This window comes from Crocuta crocuta, unplaced genomic scaffold, assembly GCF_008692635.1.
Source record: "Crocuta crocuta isolate KB4526 unplaced genomic scaffold, BGI_CrCroc_1.0 scaffold32, whole genome shotgun sequence".
In the NCBI taxonomy this organism is placed as follows: Eukaryota; Metazoa; Chordata; class Mammalia; order Carnivora; family Hyaenidae; genus Crocuta; species Crocuta crocuta.
The window spans coordinates 3,870,692-3,898,143 of NW_027529424.1; the positions used below are offsets into that span (position 1 = coordinate 3,870,692).

A 27,452-nucleotide genomic window follows, 5' to 3' on the forward strand; every position below is an offset into this window, starting at 1 on the left:
TCCACCGGAATGTGGTCAGTTCCTACATTTTATTGTGCAGCAGAATCATTCAGAAACTTTTTTTTTAATACATATTTTTGGGCCCCAGAAATCTGCATTTGTGATTCATTAGCTCTGAGGAGCCCAGGAATCCTCACTTGAAGACCCAGGTCGTCCAGGGGCCACACTTTGGAAATGCTACTCTTAATGCTGTGGGTTTTCAGAAGGAGGAGAAGAAAGTGGGGGGTGGAGCTGGCTGAATAAGGCACCTAGACATCGCCCACGAGGGCCATGTGCCTCAGGGCGGGTCCTCCTTGTTGATCACATCTTCAGAAGGTTTGGATGTGGCCCCACACCTCTGAATATCTGTAATGGAGTTTGCGGTCGCACATGTGCTCAGGCGTTTCCACTGTTTACTGCTTCTCCAGGTGAAATGCCCATCTTCTCCACTTGTAAAAGAGCAGTTTCTGTGAGCAAAAGCTGGCTGTTTCACAGACCATGGCAAGTTCCCGAACCCCGGTGTTGCAGAATCCGGAATGTCACAGGAAGAAGACAAGTGTCCAGTGGTGTCATTTGTATAGACGGGCCAGCTGAGCGGCAAAAGCACCTCTGTCAGCTGCGCCCAGTCACACAACTGGCTCCACGGCAAACCTGGGGCCAGGACGCCACGGTCTATGTGTTCAAATCCCTGCTTTTCCCGAATCTCCTTCTGGGAGCAAAACTGTGTTGCCGTGGCTGTGGCCTTTCCACTTGGTCCCTTGGAGCGCGCTGGTAGTCAGCGTGTGCAGGCTGGACCAGGAGCCTTTTCAGGATACCAGGAGGAATACGGTGCGGTGGTCAGGAGCACAGGCTCCCGGAGCCTACAGACCCAAACCCACACCCCGAACTGCCTTCGGCCAATGCCGTAACCTCTTGGGGCCCCCTGGATGCCAGCGGGCCGGCAAGAGTAGCCACATAGCGCTGCAGGCAGGAACTGAGGCTCATTAAATCAGCACCGCTCCCAAGTGGCAGCCACCCCAAATTCACTGCTGTGGAGCACACGGGATCACTACGTTTGCTTGTATTCTCCAGGCCTCGAGCTGACCTTGGAATGCTCTCTCACCCAGCGAGCAGCAGACACCTGGCTCTGGCGCCCGAACTGAGGGACATGGTCGGCTGGGCTGAGCTCAGCAAAGCTCCCTGAGAAGTGAATGGTGCAGACGGAAAGCCAGACACACTAGGCTTCCAACAGCACTCGTCATGTGTGGTTATCAGAAAAATCTCATTCGGTGTCCCAGTGGAGGGAAGCAGGGATACAAATGAGCCCTGAATTTATATTTGCCTGGGGATGAATTCTATGACTTCAGAGGGTCGGGGCCAGATTTTCCTTCTGGGTTATCTTCTCCACAGGCGAGTGGTCAGATTTATAGCCAGTCCCTGAGTGCACGTCGGCTCATGGGCTGGGAAGCCGGCCAAGAGCCCCCAGGATCTCACGGTTTCGGAGCACAGTGTAGGCTTACACAGACACTGGAAAGCTAACTTTTGATTTTCATTTGCCAGACGGGTGTGAGAGAAGGCTTTGTCACTTTCCCTGAGGCCCAGAACCTTTCTCACACCCTGTCCCCTACACTGTGCGATCTGGTAACTGTGAAATAATGCCTTCCGCGGCAGGCCACCAGGGCAGGAGGGCAGAGGCGGGGCCCCCCTGGCAGCACTGTATTTGAGCAGACGGTGACAGGTGGGTCCTTCATAGTCGAGTCTAGACCATCAGCCAGCTCTTTATCAGCTGTGCAGGGAAAACTCCCTTAGCCAGAAATCACACCGATGTCCCTTGCACACCAGCAAGGTTGCATAGCAGCAAATGTGTGGCCCATTCCTTTGTTTCAGAAAGCTATATGCAGCAGGGAAGTCCTTTCCTGGGGCTGGCCTCACACCAGCCTGGCCCGGCCCTCCCCACAAGGCAGTGCGGCCAGGGGGAAAGGGCATCCGTGGCTTCTTCAGGCTGACAGAGTCTGCAACCCTCGCCCTACCCCATGTCCGCTGTTTGACCTGGCATGAAGTGGGCCTCAGCAATGCATCTGTAGGATGGGAACAACCATACCACCTGCTCCACTGAGCTCTGAATGAGGACGAAACACGAATGTGCAGACGGGTCAGCACCTGGCACGTCCCAGGTGGCCAGGACATGGGGGACCTCTGCTCACGAGGACCATCTTACTAACAAGTTCCTCCTTTCCAAGAAAACACTCTTAAAACAAAAAACAAAAACCTTTCTACACTCAGGCAGAGAAAAAAAAAAAGTCAGTCTCAATAGGAATCTGTGAACGCAGGAGGGGCATCCTTCACAACACACGCGAGCCCTGAATGAGAGCCTTGGGTTAGAACCACACGTTCCCTATTTCCGTCACAGTGCTGACTGCCTTTATGGCCGCATTCCACTCCTAGGGAAGATAGATTGGCTTTTTAAAAAAGATAAGATCCTATATAAAAGCTTGAGGACAAGAGACTTGGAGCGTTTCTTAGGCCGTTGTCGGACCAGAAGCCAGAAAAGCAGTGTGCTTAGGTCCTAATCCAAACGCTTGCTCAGCTGGGGGGCTTGGACGCCCGGGTCCAGTTTGTATCGCCCACCAGAGGCCGAGCAGAGTTCGGAAACGTGTCCAGAGCAGGTGGCGTCTAGTGGGCGGGACATGTCTCCCTGAGGTTTCTGTCCTCAGGTCTAGCCCAGGATCCCAGTTTCGGGGTCCTGGAGAGCCAGGAACATCGGCCTCTGGGGGACGCCCATGAGTGCGGGCACCCAAAGAAAGAGGTTGTGATTTTTTTTTTTTCCTCTTCTCAGACAGCTACAGTCTGGTTGGGAAGATGAAATTACCAGTCTCTCTAAATATTTAATCATTTTAAATCATATAAGATTAGACCAAAGCCACAGGCGTGATTATTTCTCAGTGGAATCGAGAAGATCTTGTGGAGATTGGAAACGCGCCGCCGCTCTCGGGCAGCCAGAATGGCCTCCACCTCAGGGGACATTTCTGAAAGCAGAGTGAGGTTGGCACTCTTCTTTTACGCCTCAGCGTGTTCTCCTCACCTTCTCCCGCATCTGGTGATCCCTCACCTGTGGTCCCGGGAAGGAGGATGTCAAGTACCAGGCTTTCCACCAGAGCCAGCCAGCACAGGTGCCGACTACCCTTCCGCCTCATTCCATTCTCCGCCTCAGCCTTTCCCCTGTGGAATCCAGGCTTTTCATGCAGACTACAAGCGGCGAGGCCATTGCTAATGTACAGCAGGCTGTCTCCTCTACGATCACGAGGAGGCAGTGGTGTGTGGGCATCACTCCTCCTCCGTTCCTCTGATGGGACCACTTACTCTGACCAGATGGGTTTTCTCTTCTGGATGAAGGCCTTGATGCCCTCCTGCCCATCCCTCAGGGCCACGTTGTCCACCATGGTCTGGGAGGCCAGGTAGTAGGCTGTTCTAAGGTCCTGGGGCAGCTGCTTGTAGAAGGTGGCCTTGCCCAAAGACACCACAGGACGGCTCGAGGCGGCAATCTTCGTTGCAATTCTCATGGTCTCTTCCTCCAGCTGCTCCTCTGGCACTACTTTGCTGAGCAGCCCGTGCAGCAGGGCCTCCTGGGCGGAGATGGGCTCCCCCGTGAAAAGCATTTCTAAGGCAACCTGGGGGGGGAAGCATGGCCGTTACCAAGGCACGCTCCTTGTGACCCTCTCCGTTCCACCCTATCAACCTACCACCTCTGCCCTGTCATCTGCTTCCTCAGATCACTCGTCACCCGCGGACCTGATGTCTACCAGGGACAGGGCCAGATCTTTCCGGGAGTGCGGAGAGCATAGGTGCCCGGGAAAGGGGGTGACTCTTCGTGTTTTCTTGCTCCTTCCCCAGATCAGATCTCCCAGCCTCTGCCACACCAGGAGCGTCCCCTGCCTCGTTCAAGGGCCCGGCATGGGATGGCGGCCGCATCTGACTGGAGGAAAGTGAAACCGCCACACCAGCAAGGCCCAGGCCTCCCACAGACAACGCGGTGGCTGCTTTCCAGAAGGAGGAAGATGTTCAGAGATGCCATCACCTCGGTCTGAGGCAAAGAGCAGCCTCCAAAAACCATAGCAGGAGGGGCTGAAAGGGGAACCTTTCCGGGGACCAGGCACAGGAGCCTCACACGGGCAGCTTACCAGCAGGTGAGGTGCGGCTCGCGCTAGACGCCCCCTCCCCCAGAACCCCCCCTCCCCCAAAGGAAGGGGATCCAAGGTCCTTCCTCTCCGTGGCTTCCTCTGTTCTATGGCCTGCCGCACACCGTGCCTGGTACCAGAATTCCACAAAGCCTGGCCTCTTGGAATCAAATTTATGATTTAAAAGAGGGGCTCCCGGAGCACGTGGAGCACAGGCAGGGAGGTGCCCCCCTTCGCTCTGCCTCTCACTGCCCACAGCCCTGCTGTTTCCTGAATCTGCCATGCGTGCTGTCACCCCAGGGTGCTGTTCCCTTGGCCTGCGACACTCTGTCCCCAGGTGTCCCTCCGACGGGTGGCCTTGTCCCCTTCGGCCGCTGCTCACATGACAGCTCATCCAGCAGGTGCCCCGTGACCACGCTGTCAAAACTGCAGACTAAACCCCAGCACCAACCCCCTTCCCGCTGTATTTTTATCCTTCGTACTTCCGCCGTTTTAACACCCTATACATTCCACACGTCGTTTTGTTTATTGTACTGTCTCCTTTGCTGGCATGTAAACTCCACCAGGTCAATGATTTTTTTTGTAATGTTTATTTATTTTTGAGAGAGAGAGAAACAGAGCCTGAGTGGGAGAGGGGCAGAGAGAGAGAGAGAGAGAGAGAGAGAGAATCCAAGGCTCCAGGTTCCAAGCTGTCAGCACAGAGCCTGACCTTGGGCTTGAACCTTGAATGTGAGATCATGACCTGAGCTGACAGGTCACGCCAACTGACAGCCACCCAGTTGCCCCTGGGGGATTTTTATTCTTTTAGCTGCCCTATTTCTGTACTACCAGCACCAGAAAGGGTACCTTGCATCTAGTAGGCAGCTTACTTAGTGTTTATGATGAGCGATTTGAGGGACGGATGGATGAAGGAAGGCAGCACAGCAGAAGAAATGCTCTGGTCCTTTAGAGGTCTGGGCACAGGTGACCCAGCTCCCACCTGGCTCTTTTGCTCATGCTGCTGCGGCTTTGGACCCGGCTGCCATGGTGTGGGGGTGTCCAGGACATGCGGGCGGTGCTAAGTGTTCCCATGACCAGCCTGGCTGGGGCCCCAGCTGAGAGGCAGGCTAACAGCCACTCAGACGTCGACAGACCCCAGCTGTCACTCTCCCCCGGCATCAATTCTTCCCAGCTGAGGCCACACACGTTGCAGAGCAGAGATAAGCCTCCTCGCCGAGCCCTATCCAGATCGCAGATTCATGAGCTCGACAAATTACTGTTGTTGCTTTGAGTCACTAAGTTATGGGTGGTTCACTGTGCAGTAATAGATAATTGGACGAGCTTGAGCTATAAATTCGGGAGCCATTAGCAGTTAGATCATGCTCCTACCAGGTTCTTCAGCCTTGGTGCTGTTGTGTATTTGGGGCCAGATAACATCATGTTGTGTGGGGCTGTCCTGTGGGCAGTAGGATGTTTACATAGCCCTGGTCGCCATCTGCCAGGTGCCAGCAGTTACTGTCCCAACCCAACAGCTGTGACAATCAGAAATGTCTCCAGGCACCACCACACGTCCCCTGGAGCAATACTGCTCCCAGCCTCAAGCCACCAATTTAGGTTTCTGAAATCATGACACTGGATTGTATCAGCGAAGGATGGAGCCTTGATAAAGGAGGAGGGTCAGAGGCTGGGCTTGAGGACTCCTCCCGTGCGGGGCGTGTGGGGTACACGTGTAACGCACGCTGGACCGGCAATCGGGGGCGAGCGGTGCCGCACCCCATTTCCCTCTGCAGAGGGAACAGTATCATTGCTCCCAAGAGGGTTTGAGGCCCCTGGTTGAACATGGAGCTGAGAACCAGGTCCTGCTGATTAAGGGCCACTAAGACCCCGCTGAAGACACCCAGTGAGTGACACCAAGGGGCCAGGATGGCATCTGCTCTGTCTCTGCCTGAGCGGTGCGCACCAGCAGGGACCAGGTCAGGAGCCAGGAGACGGGGGCAGCTCCAGCCCGTCCTGCCCTCCGGTTGCACGGGAGGCCATCCAGAACTCCATGCGGACCACGGACCGGCAAGTGGCCAGTCCTGAAAACAACTTTAAAAACCAATGCACCGAAGACAAGCCCATCACTCTCTTCACAACTTGGAACGGTCAAGACCTCAAATGATTTTCAAAGAGTAGGTATGAATGTCAGCAGAGCCGGGGGGAGGCAATCATCATGACCGAAGTAGTGAGGCCTCCGGCAGCTGGCTCAGCAGACCGGCCTCTACTCGTCCAGCTTAGTCAGCACCTGCCGTCCCAGTTCTCGGGCTGTCAGTGGACGGTCCCCTTGGGAACACCTTCTTGGGTACCTCTGTTGCCCTCACTCCCCTCTCTCTTTCTCTTCCTGAGCCTCCTCATCTCCATTCTGCTTCCCCGGCTCCCATCGCACGCCTGCAAAGCACCTGTCTGGCTCAGGAACTGCCACTGCACGGGACACAAGCGCTCCATGCAGTTCCCAAGGCGAGTCCTTCAGAGCCCAGGCTTCTGCGGGCCGGGGCCTTGTCCCTCCTGCTCAGTGCTGTCCCTCCCAGGACCCCCACACATCGCTTCCCATCTCCCTGGGCCCCGGCGGAACGCCTGGGCACAAATGCCTCTCTCCGAGATGCGGTGAAGGACAGCTAACCAGTGACTGCAGGGCCCACCGTCACGGCCGGTGCAGCAGAGATGCTAAGGAAACAGTCCGTCGGAGCGAGACAGAGACCAGGCAGATTAACTGTGAGGGGTTTGCTTGCTCAAGGGACCTGGCATGAGTTTGCGTTTATGAGGATGGTGACCAGGTTCCGTGAGGAGGAACTCAAAGCACAAATTCCTCTTGTATTTTCACTCTCCCAGCAAGTATTTACATAGGGCGTCTACCACATGTCAGAAGGAGTGCTAGGCCCTGAATCGCCTCTCCCCAAAGTGTAGGTGTGGGAGCCCTGAGCCTCAGTGTATTTGGAGATGGGGCCTTTCGGGTGGCAGTTAAGGGTAATGAGGTCAGAGAGTGGGTCCCTGATTCACTGGGCTTGGTGGCCATAGAAGAGTTAGAGGCCTGTCTGTCTGTGTGTCTCTCTCCCTGCCATATGAGGACATAGAAGGAAGGTAGTCAGGAGTCAAGTCTGCCAGCACGTTGAGCTGAGACTCCCAGCCTCAAAAACAGAGAAAATAGATTTCTGTTGTTGAAGCGCTCAGTCACGGCATTACGGCAGCCGCACGTGACTTACCCGCGCCCTGGATGACTCTGGGTGCTTGCAATGTCTTTGTTCCGGAGCACCTCCAAACCACCTAAGTCCCTGAACTGAGTCCCTCCAGGAGAACTGGAGTCCTCACCCCTGCGGCTGTATGAATCTGGGCGGGGGGTGGGGGCGTCTGTCAGGCACAGGCCATTCTGTCTCTTAGGTTCCCTTCTAGACAAACCTTCCTGATGCTATTTCAGGATCTCTAGTCATAAACAGAAAGGAAGTGACCTTGAGCTATAGCATGAGGCATTTTAATCAGACAGAAAAGGTATTTCCGCTTTCAGTCAGTGAGTCAGTCAGCCAAGCAGAGAAAGACACAGATAGACAGACGGTCAGAATACCCTTGAGAGACGGAACTCACAGCTGTCTGAAGAGACCCCTGCTAAGTCCCGGGCTGTGTCCTTGGCACACTCAGAAACAAATGGCGCGCACACAGCACCCCGGCCTCTCCTACTGCCTGCTATGTAGTGGGCATGAGAACTGCCAGATTCAGAAATCACCTCACATGGGAATATTTTCAAAGATGCAAGATACTCATCTTTCTGGAATGCTCTAAATGGAGCCTTGCCTGCAGATAGATGAAGGGAACACACATCCAGACCAGTCCCTTTGACTCATCACTTATATTTGGTGCAAACTTCTTTTATCGCTTATACAGGTTCACTAATGATTCTGAAAAAATCCAGATTGTTAAATGGTAGGAGGTTTATTAATGTCCTCGTCCCCTTTCCCACTTCATATAAAGTGACGGGCTGTCCTGTGAAGAGGGAAAATGAGGGGGCCCAAGGGGGGCCCCAGTGCACCAAGTCTTGTCAGGCTTGGGAACCCGGCTTGGTGGCCTCTGCGGTCACAGGGTTCGGAGTCCATGGCACATGGGCTCTGCTTCTCCGTCGCTTCTCAAACCCAGGCAGCACCACACACACGTCACGTCCCAGGAACGCCAGTTTTTAAAAGCAAAGAAACCAAGAGGAAAGGCGAAGAACCAGGATGACGGAGAGGCGGCTGGCTAGGTGGCTTTCTCCCCGTGAATCACAGATGCGTCCGACTAGATGTAAACAGGGAGTAAAGGGCCCCGTGGCTCTTGGTGACGGGGGCAGACCGCTGGCCTGAGTCAGCGCAGGGACCGGTGTGCCTGTGTGAACCTGGACCAGGAGGAGGGCCCTCCCGTGTGCTTCCGCTGCCCTAGAGCCTCTCCCCTCGTTCCGGAAGACCAGGGAGTCTGAGTGGGACTAACACTACTCAGTGGGAGCGAGGTCGCGAGCCAGAGGCCTTGGCTTCCCAACTCAGCCCTGCCTGGTTCTTCCCCTCCTCTGGGCCTCAGTGTCCTTATCTGCCTATGGGGATAATACTGTTAGCACCTACTGATGTATAGGGATTTGACACAGGCAGGTTGGATAACAGTGTATTCTCTAAGGAAAAGAAAGTCTGTTTATCTTCTAGCTAATCAGCACAATCTTTGCTTACGACTGAAGTTTCTATGTTGGGCCCCCCAGAACTTTAGATGAGAGAGAAAACACATTCTCTTTCCTTTTCTCTTGTCCATTCAAGCTGCCTTTTATGACGGCACATCTTGGGTCACCCCAGCAAGCTGGTGGTTTAATACTTCCTCTTCCTGGGGGACTTGCATTAAAAACAAAACAAGCGCTTGAGGCCCAGGCTAATCTCGGAAGCAGCAGGACTTGGGTCAGGAGCTGGTCCCCAAGGTCCAATCCCAGATCGGCCACTTACTAACCACAGGACCTAAGGATGTAACATAAGCCCTCTGAGTCTGTTTCCTCATCTGAAAATGGGAATAAACCTTCCATCCTCCTGCGGAATTGTGAAGATTAGAGACAGTAAGTGTAAGGCTTATGCTACAGTGCCAGGCACTCAGCAGGTGCCTAATAAATGCACTATTATTAATATGCCCATCCCAACTGTAGGTTTGTATGAATCTCTAATTGACTTTTAGGTATCACAGCCCTGAAAGGGGGCAGGTCTTTAAAGCAGAAGGGTCTATGGGGCACCTGGGTGGCTCAGGTCATGATCTCCTGGTTTGTGAGTTTGAGCCCCATGTCAAGCTCTGTGCTGACATCTCAGAGCCTAGAGTCTGGTTCAGATTCTGGGCCTCCTTCTCTCTCTTCCCCACCCTTGCTCATGCTCTGTCTCTCTCTCTCAAAAATAAACAAACATTAAAAATAAAGCAGAGGGCTCTTTGGGTCTCCCCAAGTCACATCTCTGAGAAGAGTCGGCTGGTGGGCTGTCAGCATTACGGGCTGGCAGTGAAGTCAGAACTCAGAGGGGAAGGGAGCTGACAGAGGGTGGTGGGGCCAGTAGCGCCCCCAAGCCCTCCTGTAAATTGGGGGGAGGGGGTTAAACTACCTGTTCTCAAAGGCGCCAAGGCGGATGGCCGTGCAGATTCTGATGTGGTCTGTCTGGGGCCTGAGACTCTGCATTTCTCAGGTCCTGGTGGTCTGCACACCAGGCCCATAGCAAGGCAGTAACACTCCAGCTTCGAGGTTCTGCTCCGCTCTAATTAGACGATTGGGAGATCAGATCCCACGGACACACCAGGTTACCGCGGACAGATAGGTGGGAGCGAGCGTTCGCACTGCAGACAAGTGCCAGGCTGCGGAGAGGGGGTTCGGGTCCTTCCTGTGCCCTCCCGTGACAGCAAGGGCTGGGAGGTGCTGGCCCGCTCTGGGGAAGGCAGGTCGTTTACATGGTGCAACGAAGATGCATTATTTATCTCATGCCAGAGGAGAGAAGCGTTTTACAAATGTGGGAGATTATTCATGCCCGGCCTCAGTCTGGCTCGAATACAAGGGCTGCGTTCCATCATTTCTGCTCCTAGGGGACACACCACAGCCCTCCCTTTACCGGCACAGCCGAGCAGTTTCCCACACTGACCAGCAGAGGGCACTGGTGACCCACACACGCGGCCCTCCCGGTGCAGGACGGAACAGGGTGGCGCTTCCTGCCAGGCCAGAGTGCAAAGCGCTTGCTTGCCTCCCTGTGGACATGCACGGGGGCCATGTGCCCACCACCCACGACAGCCTACGGGCCTGGGTATGCATGTGTTCGTCTGGGTGCATTCAAGCACCGATCACAGGGAGGAAGGACTGCTTTGGGTTGGTTTAGATTTTTATGGATCCCTAGCTGTCTCCTAAAGGGGACCGCGCAGGTGAGATCTGCAGCTCCAGAATCCTGGCACAGGCCCTAAGATCGACAGACTTTTTCCTCCTACTCAAGTTCCCTTTATCGGCAACCTCAGCTCACTGTGTGGGCCCCGAGCCAGGAATCTGTAGGTCTCCTTGCTGTGATGAACCCGGTTGGGGCAGGGGCCTCTAGTGACACTGAACCACTTTCAGACTGCTGACTAGGAAGGCACTCAGCGGGTCATATCACAAGGAGCACAGATCAGGGAGCTGAATGGACAGTCTCGGAGACTCTGCCCCCATCTTCTGAGCAGGCCAGGCCCTTCCCAGAACTGTCTGTGGGAGGTAAAAGCTACTTTGGTTTTCTTGCTGCCTGGAAACTTAAAGCCTGTATTTATCACATATTTCTTTTCTCAAAAAGTAATTTAAAACTTAACAAATATGGGGGCACCTGGGTGGCTCAGTCGGTTAAGCATCAGACTTCGGCTCAGGTCATGATCTCATGGTTCTTGGGTTTGAGCCCTGCATCGGGCTCTGTGCTGACAGCTAGCTCAGAGCCTGGAGCCTATTTCAGATTCTGTGTCTTCCTCTCTCTCTGACCCTCCCCTGCTCTCTCTCTCTTTCTCTCTCTCAGAAGTAAATAAAACATTAAAAAAAAGAAATAAAACGTTATTAAAAAAACAAATATGATAACAATGTTTAAGTTTCCAGGACTTACTTATAAGTCTTGGTTTGAAAAGTTTATTTGTGGTGGGGGCTCCTGGGTGGCTCAGTCCATTGAGTAGCAGGGCGACTCTTGATTTCAGATCAGGTCATGATCCCAGGGCTGTGGGATCAAACCCCACATCAGGCTCTGTGCTGAGTGTGGAGCCTGCTTAAGATTCTCATTCTCTGTCTCTCTCTGTCTCTCTGTCTCTGTCTCTCCCCTGCCCTCCGCCACTCTCCCTGTCTTGTGCTTGTGTTCTCTCTCTAAAATAAATAAAATGAAAAAAAAAAAAAAGATTCCAGCCTTTAAAGACTGAGTTAAAAAAAAAAAAAAAGAGAAGTTTGTTTGTGTAAAGAAAGAATGGATTCTTATCCTGATAGCTTGGCTGACACAGGCTTAACTGCCTCACTGCGGACTCTTCTAGAACATCAGGTGTTAAATGTGAGCAGCTGCAGGTAGGGTAGTCAGTACAACGGCCTTCTATGCCCAAGCCTCAGGATTTGATGTGCACAACCGTAAGGGAGTTTATTAACGAGCTCTGACTATCTATTTCGAAGGCGCTTTGACGCGCGGGCACAGAGGGGGGATTGAGAAGTATTGGTTGCGATGCTGTGTGTACACACTGAGGACGACGTGCGCCCTGACACATCAGAGCCTGGGTCTGCAGGCCTTGTGGCAAGCGGTGCTGTCTGCCGGCTCCCCCCGTGCGCCGCATGTTCAGCCAGAGCCCCGGTTTGTGTGCTCACACATGTCTGTCCTCAGAATCGTCTCACACACGCATGGCTATAAACATTAATGAAGAGACACCATAAAGCAAAGGAGTGCTTCCAGAAACTTCCTGGTCTTGCAGCTTGATTTCCCTTGGGTCTCACTGCTTTTGTGCCCCAAGCATACAGGCAACTGCTAATTTTTGTATTTGATGCTAAAATGGATAATGTATTCTAGGCAGCAGTTTATGTTCCCTGCATGCTGTGGTATATGACTTTGCCCTCTTCCCTTTTTTTTCAGATTTTTAAAAAATGTTTTTATTTATTTTTGAGAGAAAGAGAGAGAGGGGAGGGGCAGAGAGTGAGGGAGACACAGAATCTGAAAGAGGATCTAGGCTCTGCGCTGTCAGCACAGAGCCCGATGCGGGGTTTGAATTCATGAGCCATGAGATCATAACCTGAGCCAAAGTTGGATGCCCAACTGACTGAGCCACCCAGGCACCCCTCTTCCCTTTTAAAAACAGATTTCCAGGGACATCTGGGTGGTTCAGTCAGTTAAGCACCTGACTCTTGATCTCAGCTTAGGTCAAAACTCCGTTTCAACTGCTTTGCCAACAAGATTACAAAAATGCAGGGGCGCCTGGGTGGCTCAGTCAAAGCATCCAAGTTGGCTTAGGTCGTGATCTCACGGTTCATGGGTTTGAGCCCCGCGCAGGGCTCTGTGCTGACAGCTACCTCAGAACCTGGAGCCTGTTTCAGATTCTGTGTCTCCCTCTCTCTCTGACCCTCCCCTGCTCAGGCTCTGTCTCTCTTTGTCTCTCAAGAGTAAATAAACATTGCGGGGGGGGGGGGAAGATGACAAAAATGTGTGCCTTTATGAAAACAAAAAAAACAAAAACTTAACTAGTTGTACTGAGGGACAGGCAAGATTGAAATGGGGTGACTCACAGACAAGACCACGGTGAGAAGCTTCAGAGAACAGGCATTAGAAGGGACATTCCCTCCCCACACAAGGCATTAGAAGGGACATTGTGGCACATCCAGCTGGCTACATGCTGGGCAGAATGTCCTGATACACATGGTACTTATAACAAGCGAGTTCTGGAACTGCCCATCGTACGCAAAGGAAGACGGCAGCTGAGGGGCTGCGGGGAGGTGAATTACCTTTCTCGGCACGGTTCTCCCCAAGGCAACCGCAGGGGTGGAGCAGAAGAGCCCAATGTTCACTCCTGGGGTGGCAAAAGAGGATTTGTCGCTCGCCACGGCGATGTCACAGCTGGCAACCAGCTGACAGCCGGCGGCGGTGGCCAAGCCGTTCACCATGGCGATGACGGGGACAGGGTGGTTCTGGATCAGCATCATGACCTGAAGGGGCAAACACAGCACGTCACTTCCACCCACGTATCACATTATGTGACTTCACCACTTTCAGGGCATGTCCCATATGCATCAGCGCATCAGGTTCTGGAAAAAGGGGTGAAAGGAGGCCTGAAGAGAGCCACCTTGGCATTAAATATCAACGGTGAACCAGACTGTACCATGTGGTCTCCCTGAGACCCGCGGCAGGGGCGGCCCCTATTTCACAACGAAGACACGAAAGCATAGGGGGCAGCGATGGCTAACACTGGGGATCCACACGTGGTGGCAGAGGGGTCAGAACCCGCATCTGGCGGACCGCAGGCCCCAGCCTTTCTACCCGGGCAGGGCGCCTCTGCGAGGCCACAGTCGCCGCTGCTCCCCCAGCGGCCCCGTTGAAGAACAGAGCGATTTTGATCCCTGGAGGGGAACGCGCCTGCATGGAGCCCTCCTCCTGAGTCTGAAACTATTATTTGGTACATCCTTGAAAAATTAAGGTGGAAAGGAACTGGAAGGCAATTTCCGTAGTAATTACTTCCCAAATCACCACTATGAACGCTCTCTCAATTCTATTAAAATGGTGGGGGACACCCTGCTGTCATCAAAATAAAATTCCCCAGACAGGGCCACTGGCACAGAGAGGAGCCGAAAACTTGCCCACGTGACACCCCCCCCCATTGATCTCCAGAACTTTAACTTATTTTTGCAGCTTACATAATAACTTGGTTTACTTCTCCATTTTTCCTTGCCGCTCTAAACAGATTATGTTGCTATGGTAACTTCGGTGTATAAATGGTCGCCCTTTGAACCCTGGCAGGAACTACCACATCAGGGCTTGTTTCCCATGGTGGCAACTCAGAAAAAATGACTTTCATTGATTTGAAGATTTTGCCCAAGGAACTTAGCCTTTTGCATTCACACACATTTGATATTAGTCAGTTTTATTATAAAATAATCAATGAGATACTTAAGGATAGGATATCATCTTCTCATAGTAGTGGTTCTGGACTTTTCTGGGGGGGTCACCTTTGGAGAACCTGATCAATGCTAATGACCCTATCCTCAGAAGAATGCACACACATACATCTGCACCCCAAGCTGCGCATGGGTTTAGGGGTTCATGCACTCTCGGTGAGGATGAGGAGGGAGGATGGAACTCATTCTCAGTGAAATGCAGTAGCCGGGAGAAAAACGTGTAAGAACTTCCAAAGTCTTGCTGCAAAGAGAGATTTTTTTTGGCTGAGTGTCAGCTGTCCCCTAATGAACTGGTGACTTATGAAAAGTTACTTGGCTCTGATTAGCGCTGAACCGTCTGTGTCCTGAGCCTGCCACCCACAGTGGGCTGATTCTCTCCAGCCTGGTGGGAAAATCCTTACAGTAGGTGCGGACAGTATTAAAGATATTCAGACCTTTCATCTAGGGATTACTTCTTTTTTTTTTTTAATATTATTTATTTTGAGAGAAAGAATGTACATGAACAGCAAAGGGACAGAGAGAGAATCCCAAGCAGGCTCTGCACTGTCAGCTCAGAGCCTGAAACAGGGTTTAAAGTCACGGGCTGTGAGATCATGACCTGAGCCAAAATCCAGAGTTGGTGCTTAACCGATTGAGCCACCCAGGCGCCCCTAGGGATTACTTCTAAGGAATAATTCTGAAATAGGGTAAAAAGCTGTCTTGGCAACGATGCTCACCAAATTATTTTATAACAGTAAAAAACTAATAAATAACAATAAATATATACCAATCAATAATGAAGAAGGGCTAGGCACTCTAAATGTCCACTGAATGGAATGCTGTGTTCTCCTTATGCAAGCTTCCACAAGACACATCAGCCTGGTGGGCTGGGGCTTGATGCCCACTTGGCCATTTACCCACTGCCTATCCCTCGGTCTTCCCATCTGGGCATGATAACAGTACCAATATTTAATTTCATTTCATTAAATTTCATTCTATTCTATTCTATTCTATTCTATTCTATTCTATTCCATTCCATTCCATTCCATTCCATTCCATTCCATTCCATTCCATTCCAAGTGTGTGTGAATAGGGGAAAGGGGCAAAGAGAGAGAGGGAGAAAATCCCAAGCAGGGAGCCTGACACGGGGCTAGATCCCATGACTGCGAGATCATGACCTGAGCCAAAATCAAAAGTCAGATGCTCAACCAACTGAGCCACCCAGGAGCCCCATAATAGTACCAATCTTAGAGAACATGAGAATTGTATACATTACTGTGTCTAAAGTACTTGAAACATTACCTGGCACATGGTAAGCATTCAACCATACAGGCATGTTATACAATTATGTGGTATAATTGCACATATGTATGATTATTCAGACAAATAGGATCACATGGGGAAAGATACAGAAGAAATATACCAAATATTAGCATTCACTCTGGGTGGTATGATCATGGTCTAGTATCAGTCATTTGTTTTCCTTCCTTTCATTTTCCTAGATTTTCAAAATTTTCCATAATAAGCATTTAATATTTTTATAATTAAAACATATTTTACGTAAAGTTAGAGAGCAATTCAGGAAAGACAAAGACAAGCTAGATAATACAGAAACTGGGGTAATCAATGCCTTGGGAGACAAGCCTTGTTATTCCTCCTAGTTTACCTTCCTGGACCGAGTGCTCCCACATGGGACATAAATGTAGCCTCACTCAGCGCTCGACACTCACTACCTTAGCCTCACTCGACAGCACTGCTCAGGGCTCTGTGTTACTCCCCAAAAGCGAGAGACCATGTTCCGTTGCCATTTCAGTGGGAGGATGTGAGGAGAGAGAGAAGAATCTCTTCCTGGACTAGGGTTTCCACCTTCAAATTTCGACAGGAAAGACTCAGGGAGAGGTCTCTGGTGAGATCTGCCAGGCAGCCCCATAGAGGGTTACTTCCGCTCGCTCAGAGCTGAGTGCTCCTTCTCGTTCTCAGTTTACCCTCTTTCTGATTTGGAAATAACTGTCAGGTGGTACTTGCGCTCTGTAATGAACCTGCTGTAGTTTAGATGCTGAACCGATTCAGGACACTCTGCCTTCCTCTCTACAAACTCATCTTCGCATGTGTGAGCCAAACAGTGAAATACCTGGCTCATTCGGTCCCGATCTGTCTGTTGATTACATTTGGAAATTGAAACCTTGCACAAGTTCACGATGCTCATATTTACCCAGGACAATGTTATTTTCTTAGAGGAAGTGTTAAGGAAATCAGTGCACTTCCACTTGTATCTCCCTGTGTTAGGATGAGGTCCTATCTATGCGCTGTGTTTTGAAAGGTGGGCCTGAGGCTTCCGTGGGTTGCAAGCTTCCACAAAATCAGGGCTGTATCCTCTGAAGGAGCCCTGGATTCCCCATGGCCCTTTTGCTAAGCTGTTTAGATCTTAGTTCATGAAGACACCACAGCAGAGTGATGAAAGCAGGCCCTTTAGGGAGGAAGGAAGGGGTCTAGCGGTTCTCTCTGATGATTTTCTGTTTTAGCCAAACATCCTGGATATTAGTCGGAAGACAACTTCTAAAGCACCAATCCTGGGCAAACCCAAGGGCTCGAATGTTACATAAACATCGTTAATGTGAAACAAAAGACCTGAGCCTTAGCTCTGGCTCCCTTCTGCCTCTCCACGAAGCCTCAAATCAGTTGCTTTTCTGGCTTGTCCCTCCTTGAAATGAGAAAACTATAATTGGATTTCCTTATGGCATTCTGGAAGGGCAAGGAAAACAAATGGTGATCGAGAAGGTATCTTAATCACCTTCTGTCAGCCTCCCTGTTGCTCACCTCTGTCTTGTCTACGTAGAAGGTATCATTAAATATTTATTGAATCATTAATGATCAAATAAATGAACAAGTCAATGAATGCATGAAAAATTAGGTTCAGTAATCTTAGGATTGGGTTATGGAACTGTTTTATGTCTTGTTTCTCACCTACATTTCCAGTTTCAGCTTGGCAGAAAACTTGTTTTTCCTTCTATTTCCCTTGGTGCCTTGCGAGTAATATGCATACAGTGGTGCTTAATAAATAGTCATAAAGTAAACAATGTATTACTTAAAGTTGGATTTTATATTCAATTTGTTATTATCCAGGGGCTGGTTTAATATATTTATAAAACCATCCCAAACTTTCTGTTCCTCTTCCTCCTCTCTGTTCGCAAGTATTCTCCTTCATATGGTTAAAGAGACAGTAAGAAGTAAACATGAAGAGGCTAATTTTCCCATTTGGAGATGCTGATTACAAAGGCTAGTTGTAAGAAGGGTTTGAAAATATCTTTAAAAGCATTTTTTGATTCCATATCCATATATTCTCTCTTTCCCATTAACAGGGTTGTTTTAGTTTAAAATTTTTAAAACTGATACTACTTTTAGGTTCTGCCCTTCTAAAGATGTACATTCCTACCTTCTTACCTCTTCCATAAGACATATATGCCAAGATACCCCCCATGGGGTGCCTGGGTGGCTCAGTCATTTATCTGACTTTGGCTCAGGTCTGATCTCATCCTTTATGAGTTTAAGCCCTGTGTCAGGCTCTGTGCTGACAGCTCAGAGCCTGGAGCCTGCTTCGGATTCTGTGTCTCCCTCTCTCTCTGACCCTCCCCCACTCACACTCTGTGTGTGTGTCTCTCTCTCAAGAATAAATAAACATTAAATATTTAAAAAAAAACACCCCATAATCCAGAGGTGGAAACCACCAGGGCCAGCATAGCTTTTACTTTCTTTGGCATGTAATAAGATCAATCGCAAACCATGGTCCCTTCTTAAAAATCTACACCAAAGAGTGGTTTGGGTGAAGGATTCACCAGTGACCAGCCTGCAGTGATTAGGTCTCACAGATGAAACCTCATCTGTAACTTGGAAGCCTAATTCAGTAGTTCATGTAATTAACATTTCTGGGTTTGCGATGTCGAGCAGTCGTCATCCCGGCTTACCTCAGAACAGGTCTGAAATACTTCAGTGTGATAATCTGTGCTTTGCTCATCCGTCAGCTCCCTTAAGTCATGCCCAGAAGAAAATACAGGCCCCTCCGCTGTACATGTTTCCAGTTGAGAAAAGAAAAAGAAAGAGACATAAACGGCCAGAGCTGGGGCGTTCGCTTGTCTGCCAGGTAACTGGCAATTGTATTGATGCTGTGGACACTCAGAGAAGGTTAATGGCTCAATTTTGATAAGAATAATTCTATGCAGCTTGAAAAGTAACCGAGTGAGGTGAGGCACCTGTTCTTAAAGGTCTGTGGTGGAATCAGCGAAAACATGTAATTCCAGCAAGAAGGCTCAGTAACCAAGGCGAGTGTACATACTCTTTCCAGACTTATCCCTCTGGCTTCACACTTTTGTTGCGGGACGTGGTGTGGCCTGAGTGTATAGACTCATATAGGCCCATCAAATCCACCGTGCCTCCCATGGTGTCCCTGTCCTTTGGTCTATAGACAACAGTCACCCAACACAGGTTGGAAGGGCAGGATGTGAAGAGAACCCCCTTATTTTTACGAGGGATCTGAGGATGTGGTTTTAGTGGTACTGTTGTCATTAACAACAATGGTGAAATGTAATTCCACTGATTAGCTGATGACAATTTCTCATATTTTCCTTTTGCTGTGGCTGCTGGGACAGACATTATTCCCTTTAAACAAGTGAAAAAATTGCGTGGTTCAGAGTTTGCTGCCTTGCTGCATCCAGATTACCCCCCCACCCCCACCCCATGGCTGCTAGACAATATTTGTTCTATTTCTTTTCCCTTCACCATATAAAAATTTGAAAATTTATATTCAACCACAGACAGGAAGGTACCATTCTGAGTATCTGCCTCCAGAAACACTGAATCTTAATTTTTAATAAAGTAGTGCCTCATAGGGCATCAGGTGTTTGTTTTTCTGTGGTTGCTTTAAAATGCTGGCCTTGCTGTTATTTATACCACTGTCATCCTCACCAGATGACCTGGCAGAAAGTCTCCCTGGGAAAAGAGCAAGGAAAGAAATGAGCAAAATATAGCATGCTTTCTGGAGCCATTGAAGAAGACCACAGATCTTGGTTGAAAGCTTAGTTAAGAACACAAAAGACAAACCCATCAAGTGCCCCAAGCAGCCTGCCCTAGCCTACCAGGGAGTCTACCAGAAGGATCAGTGACTAAACCCATTGCGTCAGGTCCATGAAGAAATCAGTTCTCGGATTCTGATGGACAGACCAGCACGGCCAAGGATGGCAGCAGCGGTGCTTCGTATCTGACAAAAAGGAAAAGGCACATATTCTCGCTGCACGGTAATCTTTGCTATAATTCCCACAGTTGGCAGTGTGGGGATCAAGGCCCCCACTACACAAGAGTTTTCCATAATCAGTGTTCCTGAAAGAAGCTTCAAAAACAATCACCCTGTTAAGTGAGGGAATGCCCCAGATAACTGAAGAATTTTGAGAAAACTCTTCTGGGTACTACAGAGCACTGAGGTTGGATATGACATAAATACCTGAGATGATAATGACTTTGAGGTCTTTGCTCTCTGCTTCATGAAGAATGTCCGTTTGGAGAGACTTCAGCATTGCTAACGACAGCGCGTTCCTCTTCTTTGGATCACTTAAGACAATGGTCCTGGGAAGAACGTTGTATAATTATTGGGTAGTGCAGGAATCTAAACAAGTGAGGACCCCCACGATCCCTTTCTAACCTGGGAGATATTTTTAAAACGCCAGGAAAAAGAACCAGGCAATTGAGAGGCTCTGCTCTCTGGAGTTACCACTAAGTCAAAACAAGGAGACCACCTGAAATGTGGGCTGGGTTTTCTCCCTTCTTCCCTTGACTTCTCTTTTTCTCTGTGTTTGCTGTCAGATCCACGACTGTCACCGCCACAGAAAGGGCGGGTTCGACAGTCCCCAAACCACCGCTGCCCATACTGAGAGGCAGTGAGGTTTGTGAGAAGACAGGGGTGGGCATGAGGGGACACTGCCACACCGTGGTGACCTTCAACTGATTTCTTCAGAACAATGAGGCTGGGGAAGGAGCCCAGAAGGAAAATTTGGCCCCAAGTCTCCTCCCGTCCGCTCCACAGAGGAGGCAGCGCTGTTACAGCTGCTGATACGCATATAGGACAGCATTTTTCTGTGTGGTTTTTTTTTTTTTTATAGTGGCATCCTGTAATTCTGCAAAATATGCTGAGAACGGGCAATATGTGAAGAAGAAAAGGACCAGGTGCATACAGCAAGAAGGCTCTTCTGGACATGTCCTCTGACAAAGAGTCTTCTCGTTATTTTAAGGTATCCCACATGCTAATTAAAATGAGCGGTATTGTTGTCTGGCTGCCTGTACACAGAAAATGTCTCACTTTGGCCGTTGTAAGGAACGGGCAGGGAGCCAAGCACCAGACTATTTGTTCTATATGTTAGATGTGTTTCCCATTGGGCCCCACCTACATGTTTTCTGCCTTTCTCGTTCTTTTTTGGAATCTGGTATTCCTACTGCCATGCGTCAGCCTGGATCCTCCTTTAATAGACTTCTGTTGCTACTGTTTTCTGGAAAAGCACTCTGGTGACTGCCTTTATTTCAGGGCAACAAGAAGAGCCCGTTTCTTTGGAACACCACGCCAGCTTTGCTGTTCTCTGCAGGCGCTTGGGACATTCATCCGTTTTGTTTCTCACAAACACGTTTCCTCCTAAGGAGCAAAGTGACTTGCAGCCGATAATGCCGATAGATTGTGAAACCCACATTTTGGGATGTGGTAACAGAAGTGCTGACGAACCTTCCAGTAAGATAATGAGTGTGCTTTCTGTAGCAACCCCAAACGCTGCCATTCCCTCAGTGACATATGCCCTAAATTAAATTCTAACGCCTCTGGCACAATTGTGTACAGAGATGCAGCCCCTGAATGCCCTTCTTCATGGCAGCATCAGTGTTTATGTGGTCCATCAGTCCTCTGGCTGGCGCATTCCACACCCTGGCAGGGTGCTCTGAGCGGCTGAGTTCGCTTTTCAACCCAGGGGAACCAGGCCTCTATTCTTGCTGCTCCATGAAAACCGTCCTCACCGAGAATCTCCCGCTTGCCAGAACTGAACCCAGTGGCCATTTGGATCATGCTCTCCTTCTGGAAGCACATCCACTTCTGTTCTTTGGTGCTTCTCTAGCCCATCCTCCACTTCTTCAAGGCGTGCCTAGCCTTCTGCTACCCCCTGACTGATCCTCGGAGCTCCCTCCACTGCTCCCTACTTGTTCCAGGCTCTTCTGAGTCCAGCCCACCATGGCCGTGGCTTCTACTGGTCCCTCTATGCTGCTGACTCCCGATCTTTGCTCTTATTCAAACCTCTCCCCTGGGCTCCAGGTCTACATGTCCATTCCGGCATCTCCTGGACTGATGTATCCTTGGGCATCTTCCTCTTTTCCTTATCTCAGGGCTACCACTCACTTGCTCAAGGAAGAAACTGCAAGCCATGCTGTTTCTTCCCTATTCAGCTGGTCATCAAATCTGGTTGGTAATCCCTCCTAAAAATCTTACCAGTCTGAATTCTCCCAATGGCTCTATTGAGTCCAAACACGTGATGCCTTGCACCTACGGCTGCACCAATACCACCCCTCGAAAGAGGGAATCACTAAGAGTGAGGTCACTGCCAGAGCATGTGATAAAGAGTAATATTTGTGATTGCAAGGCAAGCGATGGGCCCTGCAGATGCCTGGATGAACTGTCCAGAGACCATCACATCATTGTAAACCAAGAGAAGGTCCATGAGATGAGGCACGGTCATGTTTGTGCACAGAGGAGACACTCAACAGATGCCTGCTGACTGAATTAATGACCCTAAGTAGCACTTCGATTTCTCATACCAATTCCACCAAATTCCTGTAAACTTTCACTTCACCTAGTGTTTTGCTACTTTTTTTTTTTTTTTTTTTTTTAAAGACAGAGAGAGACTCTTAAGCAGGCTCCATGCTCAGCCTGGAGCCTTATGTGGGGCTCAACACAGGGCTCAATCCCACAATCCAGGGATCATGACCTGCGCCAAATTCAAGAATCAGACACTTAACCAACTAAGCCACCAAGGTGCCCCTTGTCACCTCTTTTAAACTTCAGTGAAGAGTATACTGGGCTACACAAGAGAGTGGAAATAACTCTGGAGGTACAGGAACCTTTTCCTGCCTCCCAGCTTTCTTTCCTACTGGCTGTGTGGCCTTGAACAGGCTGCCACCTCTCTGAACTTGTTTCCTCACTGTAGGGTGGGGATCACATAATCTGCCTCATAGGCTCTTATAAGGATTATGGGGGATGATCATACAGTACCTAGCACGGTACCCAATTCCTGGCTGGTTTTTACTACATGACAGTACTACTGCTGAGGGGAACAGCTTTGAAAAGGGATGCTTAGTGTGACTTGAGTTGTTCAAGCTCACCTACTTAGTGCTTAACATACTACTGCTTTAGTGCTGGATCTGGAGTTCCTACTTACCAAGCGCTTCTGGGCATTTATGATAGATTGGTTCTTCCCATCATCTCCCTGATTCATGTTTAGCTCCCGCAAACTCAACCAGACAGACCTTGGTCAACTGGCTGCCATGCCAGAAGTCAGGCTTCCGACCAGGTGGAACCAGATTTGCAGAAGCAGAACCACCCTTGAAAACAGGCAGGAAGGGGGGCGCCTGGGTGGCTTAGTCAGTTAGGCGTCCGACTTTCGCTTAGGTCATGATCTCGCGGTTTGTGGGTTCGAGCCCCGCGTCGGGCTCTGTGCTGACTGCCAGCTCAGAGCCTGGAGCCTGTTTCGGTCTGTGACTCCCTCTCTCTCTGACCCTCCCCTGCTCACGCTGTCTCTCTCTCTCTCCTAGAAATAAATAAAACATTTAAAAAAAAAAGAGAGAGAGAGAGAGAGAGAGAGAGAGAAAGAGAGAAAGAGAGGAAAGAGAGGAAAGAGAGGAAAGAGAGGAAAGAAAGAAAGAAAGAAAGAAAGAAAGAAAGAAAGAAAGAAAGAAAGAAAGAAAGAAAGAAAGAAANGAGAAAGAGAGAGAGGAAAGAGAGGAAAGAGAGGAAAGAGAGGAAAGAGAAGAAAGAGAAGAAAGAAAGAAAGAAAGAAAGAAAGAAAGAAAGAAAGAAAGAAAGAAAGAAAGAAAACGGGCAGGAAGGACTCCTGCCTGGGCAGTGCACTCTAGAGCACCCTGTTCTGGCCCTCTTCCAGCTGTGGCCCGCCAGGTGTGCCTGCTTGGAAATCACCACCCCCTTCCAAACCTTGCTGCAGTTACCTGAGACTCTGAAATTCTCCAGCTTTGCATGGGCACCCTTAAGCCCGTCAAGTGGCCGAGAGCAATTATTACACGGGGTGAGGGGATAGAGATAGTACAGGCATGCTGTATGGGGTGTCTACAGGCTTGTGCACCAAGCTCCCAGCGATGAGAGGGAGTGAGCAAGGGGTGGGAAGAAAAGAAAAAGCTGCAGGGCAGCAGCTGGCTCTTAATGGCTCTGGGGGAACTCCTAGGAGCCTGAGGCTTACCAATTCAAACACGGTCTTCTAGGTCTTATGAAGATACGCTTGTCAGGGTAGGAAGAAAACATACTTAGCTGTTTGACTTGTGACTTCTAACTACTTAGCATGCTGGGTAGGCCTGTCTTTTCACCCTGGCCCTGGCCAGGCAAACATCAGGGAGAGGCTGGATGGGGCTAGGGGTCCTTCACCTTCTACTACTTCTGCTTCGTCCAGTTCCAGTTTGTGCACCGGTGTTCCGGTTTTAGGTTTGTTGAGCCAAAGGGCAGAGCTCAGTGCAGTGTGTCCTTCACCCTACATACTGACCTGCCCGGCCGCGGGCACTTCTGGGGGAGGGCCAAGGAGCAGCTCAGCTAAGCCTAACGTGGCCTTGGAACCAGGTCAAGTTTGTGAGAAGCACAAAACTCTCTTTCTCAAAGGCCGCCTGCCGAGCTGCCCACGCAGCGCCTAACGTCCATGGAAGACTGGGCTCCGTTGCCCTGGCGGTTTAGGGAGTTTGAGCGCTGGGACCTCCGGAGGCTGTCGCACTTGAAATTCTACAGTGTGTCCTGAAGGGTCCCAAATGCTACCGTGCCCAGGCAAGGGGCTTCAGGAAACATCGCGTCCGCGGGTTCCCTCGGGGCCGTCGTCAGCCAGACTTGGCCGTGACGGAGAAACTGGGGACCTTGCGGGCGAAGCTGACCCCAGGCCGAGCCCTCGTTGGCCTCTGCGTGGAGTGACTGCCCATCTCTCCGCCCCGGTCCCTGCCGCCCACCCCCACCTGGGGGCCGATCCGGGAGGGCTNTACGCTCTAGAGGGCCGGACGAGCCGAGGGCCGCTGTGTGAGCCACGGGAGCGCTACGCCTCGACCGCCCCGAACGCCCCGGGCCGCGGGCAGAACCGGACCGGAACTCACAGGCCTGGGCCNTGCCCTAACCTTGCAGCCGGGCTCCTCGTATTGTTTGTTTTCGCAAGGCCAGATAAGGTGTTCAGAGCAAGCAAGGAAAGGGTTGGCTTGTTCCTTTCTGCACCAACACCCATGTGTTGGTTTGCCTAGATTAGAAAAATGAGTGTCAACAGGTGGTGAGTGGTACGAGCTTCGGACACCACTTTGTGACTTCACCCCACCCACTGCAAAGCCGCCCAGGCCACAACATGAGGCGTATTCCACACAGGCTTGACTTTTGAAGGACTTTGTGTCCTCTCCTTGAAAGCCTTACATTTAGCTCTTGGGATCTTCAAATGCACCCAGGAGGGAAAGGGAGATCTAAACGACTGGCCCTCAAGGAGACAGCATATCCTGTGGCTGAAACCTTTAGTATTATGAGAATATCCTCATTGTCATTTGTTAGTTAAATTCTCAAAGTCTGGAGGGTTTTCTTTTTTAATTTTTTAAAGTATATTTATTGTTGAGAGAGAAAGAGAGCACGCACACAAGAGCAGGGGAGGGGAGGAGTGAGAGAATATCAAGCAGGCTCTGTGATTCTGGGCTGGAACCCACCAACTGTGAGATCATGACCTGAGCTGAAATCAAGAGTCAACCGCTTAACTGACTGAGCCACCCAGGTGCCCCTCAAAGTCTGGAGGTTTTAAAAAATGTTCTTACACACTTTATTGCCTACATGCTCATTTTCAGAAATAGGTATCCTCTGTAGGAATTGCTCTGGTCTCAGGACTTAACCTCTGTCTTCCATTATTGTTCAGATCCAAGTATTTTAGTCAATCAAATCATCTTTTCAAAAAATGCCTGATGATGACACTTCCCTGCATCCTGCTGCAACATCGGACCCCTGTTCTTTCAGTCCGTTGTGCTTCAGGCACACAATAGATCCCAGTCTGGAGATTTGCAGGACACATGGGAGAAATGGTCTCAGCCTCAAGGATCTTACAGTCTCTAGGGGAGACACCATGCTCAGGTCCATCCAACCCTTTGCTCTGAGAAGTTTCACAAGGATGACAATTCTACGAAGGCATGTTTAAGTGTGGCCGTGAGGTTGTACAGTGGCTTCAACTAGTCACACACTGGTCTTACTTCTCAGCCTCATAATTGCGCTGAACACTTATGTGCAGAACAATATTCTGAACTATCAGTTGAGATTTCCAGTACCACCACCCCATTTTCTCAGTCCTTGACCTGTTGAGGCAGCTGGGGTATTCCTCGTTCATTGTCTCACAGGAAGAGGGGTCTTGGCATAACTCAGAGACAAACAAAGGGCAATTTTTGGCTCTGAAGTTATAAAAGGCCAGCACTTGGGGCATGGAAAGAACACCAAACCAGATGTAATAGATTTGGGAGGGTGGTGCTGGTGAGTAAAATAAGGCCTCCAGCCTGAGGCCGGATTTAGATCATAGGACTTGTGGGAAAAGCCAGAAGAGGCAACTGTCGTGGAATATGGGGAAAGGGTGGGGCCGAAGCCTCCTGGAGAAGAAGTGGGAATGGCGGGAAGCTCCAGCGAGGGCAGAGGTAGGCTTGCTCTGTTTCCCTGGTAGAACCCCAGGGGAGTTCTGAGAATCCAGGTGGCACTGAATGTCTGGACAGATGGGCCTGAACTCCTCACAGAATTTTCCATGGTCCAGTTTGATGCCGTGACAACAGATGGGTCCCTGCCCTCAGAGAAAGGCTCAGAAACAGCTGACAGAGGTCTGGAGCCCAGGAGGCCCTGAGTTGGGGGGGTGGGGGGTGGGGGATGGTCAGGAAGCATGTATTGCCAAGTTGAAGACAAGGTGGGAATGAGGACATCTCAGATGGATGCCACCCCCTGTACCTTCAGGGAGGCTAGAGCATGCTCAGGTTAGTAGAAACAGCAACAACAAAAACGAGTCTGAGTGGGTCAAACCACAAAGAATCATCTCTCACTCACACTACAGGACTATGGAAGATCAGGGGAAAGCTCTGTGCTGGGTCAGCACTGTCCTCACCCCAGGACCTGCTGGAGCAGCCTTTATCAGGAAAGTTGCCAGTTTCTATGGCNAATAGAAACATGAACTGGCACTTAAGACTTCCTTCTGGAAATGACACTTGCTCTTGTTCCATTTGCCAAAGCAAGTCAAATGGCCACACTTAACTTAAGGGGAAGTACATCCGCCCAGGGGTTTAGAAGAAAGGAGCTGGAATCTTCTCCAGCACTGACCACTTAACGACTACCATGACCACCCAAGCAGAGAGCCTTGGTGTTATAAACTAACTTAGGCACTGGGCACCTATCTGGGTGGCTCAGTTGGTTAAGTGACTTCGGCTCAAGTCATGATCTCGCGGTTCATTGGTTCAAACCCTGTATAGGGCTCTGTGCTAATAGCCTGGAGCCTGCTTCAGATTCTGTGTCTTCCCCCTCTCTGCCCCTCCCCCATGTGCATTCTGTCTCTCTCAAAAATGAATAAACATTAAAAAAAACTAACTTATGCTTATTATTTCAGGGATTGGTGATAGAATTTCAAATTGGCTTAGATTAGGTTTCCGCCCTCAAGGCAGAATGGAGATTTGAAATAGAAATTAAGCTCAGATATAAAATGAAGTTAAATTTCTAGAACAGTGAGTTTGTGCCCTGGGGTTTGTATCTATCCCCTTAGTCATGCCAAGTCCTGGAGAAAAAGCAGAGCAATCCTGTCTGAGACTGCGGGTCATGCAAGATCCAAAAGCCAGATCAGAATGGTCACCACCACAAGCCATTAGTCCATGCCCGGAGGACATTTCTCACCTTCTTCCTGAGGTTGGTTTTGCTGGCAGGTCGGGAGAGTTGGTTGGGAGGAGAGGAGACGGCTGTATCCTGACCC

At 50.1% G+C, this 27,452-nt stretch overlaps 1 protein-coding gene across 1 annotated transcript; it reads right to left on the reverse strand.

The window, feature by feature from the left end:
* Positions 1–27,452, reverse strand: ECHDC3 (enoyl-CoA hydratase domain containing 3). The gene is made up of 5 exons (XM_077758519.1): positions 27,377–27,452; positions 19,718–19,839; positions 18,189–18,286; positions 13,081–13,281; positions 1–3,626 (listed from the first exon to the last, which is right to left on the reverse strand). The coding sequence occupies exons 2-5, from the start codon at positions 19,788–19,790 to the stop codon at positions 3,315–3,317; spliced, it is 684 nt and encodes a 227-aa protein (XP_077614645.1). The 5' UTR covers positions 19,791–19,839; positions 27,377–27,452; the 3' UTR covers positions 1–3,314.

What these genes read in the sequence shown, in the direction of transcription:
- ECHDC3 (XM_077758519.1), bottom strand. Translation starts at nt 19,790, where the DNA reads ATGCTGAAGTCTCTCCAAACGGACATTCTTCATGAAGCAGAGAGCAAA. An exon ending in CAAAGTCATTATCATCTCAG is followed by an intron (nt 18,287 to 19,717) that starts GTATTTATGTCA and finishes AAACATGTACAG; the next exon opens with CGGAGGGGCCTGTATTTTCT. An exon ending in GGAGAACCGTGCCGAGAAAG is followed by an intron (nt 3,627 to 13,080) that starts GTAATTCACCTC and finishes TTCCCCCCCCAG; the next exon opens with GTTGCCTTAGAAATGCTTTT.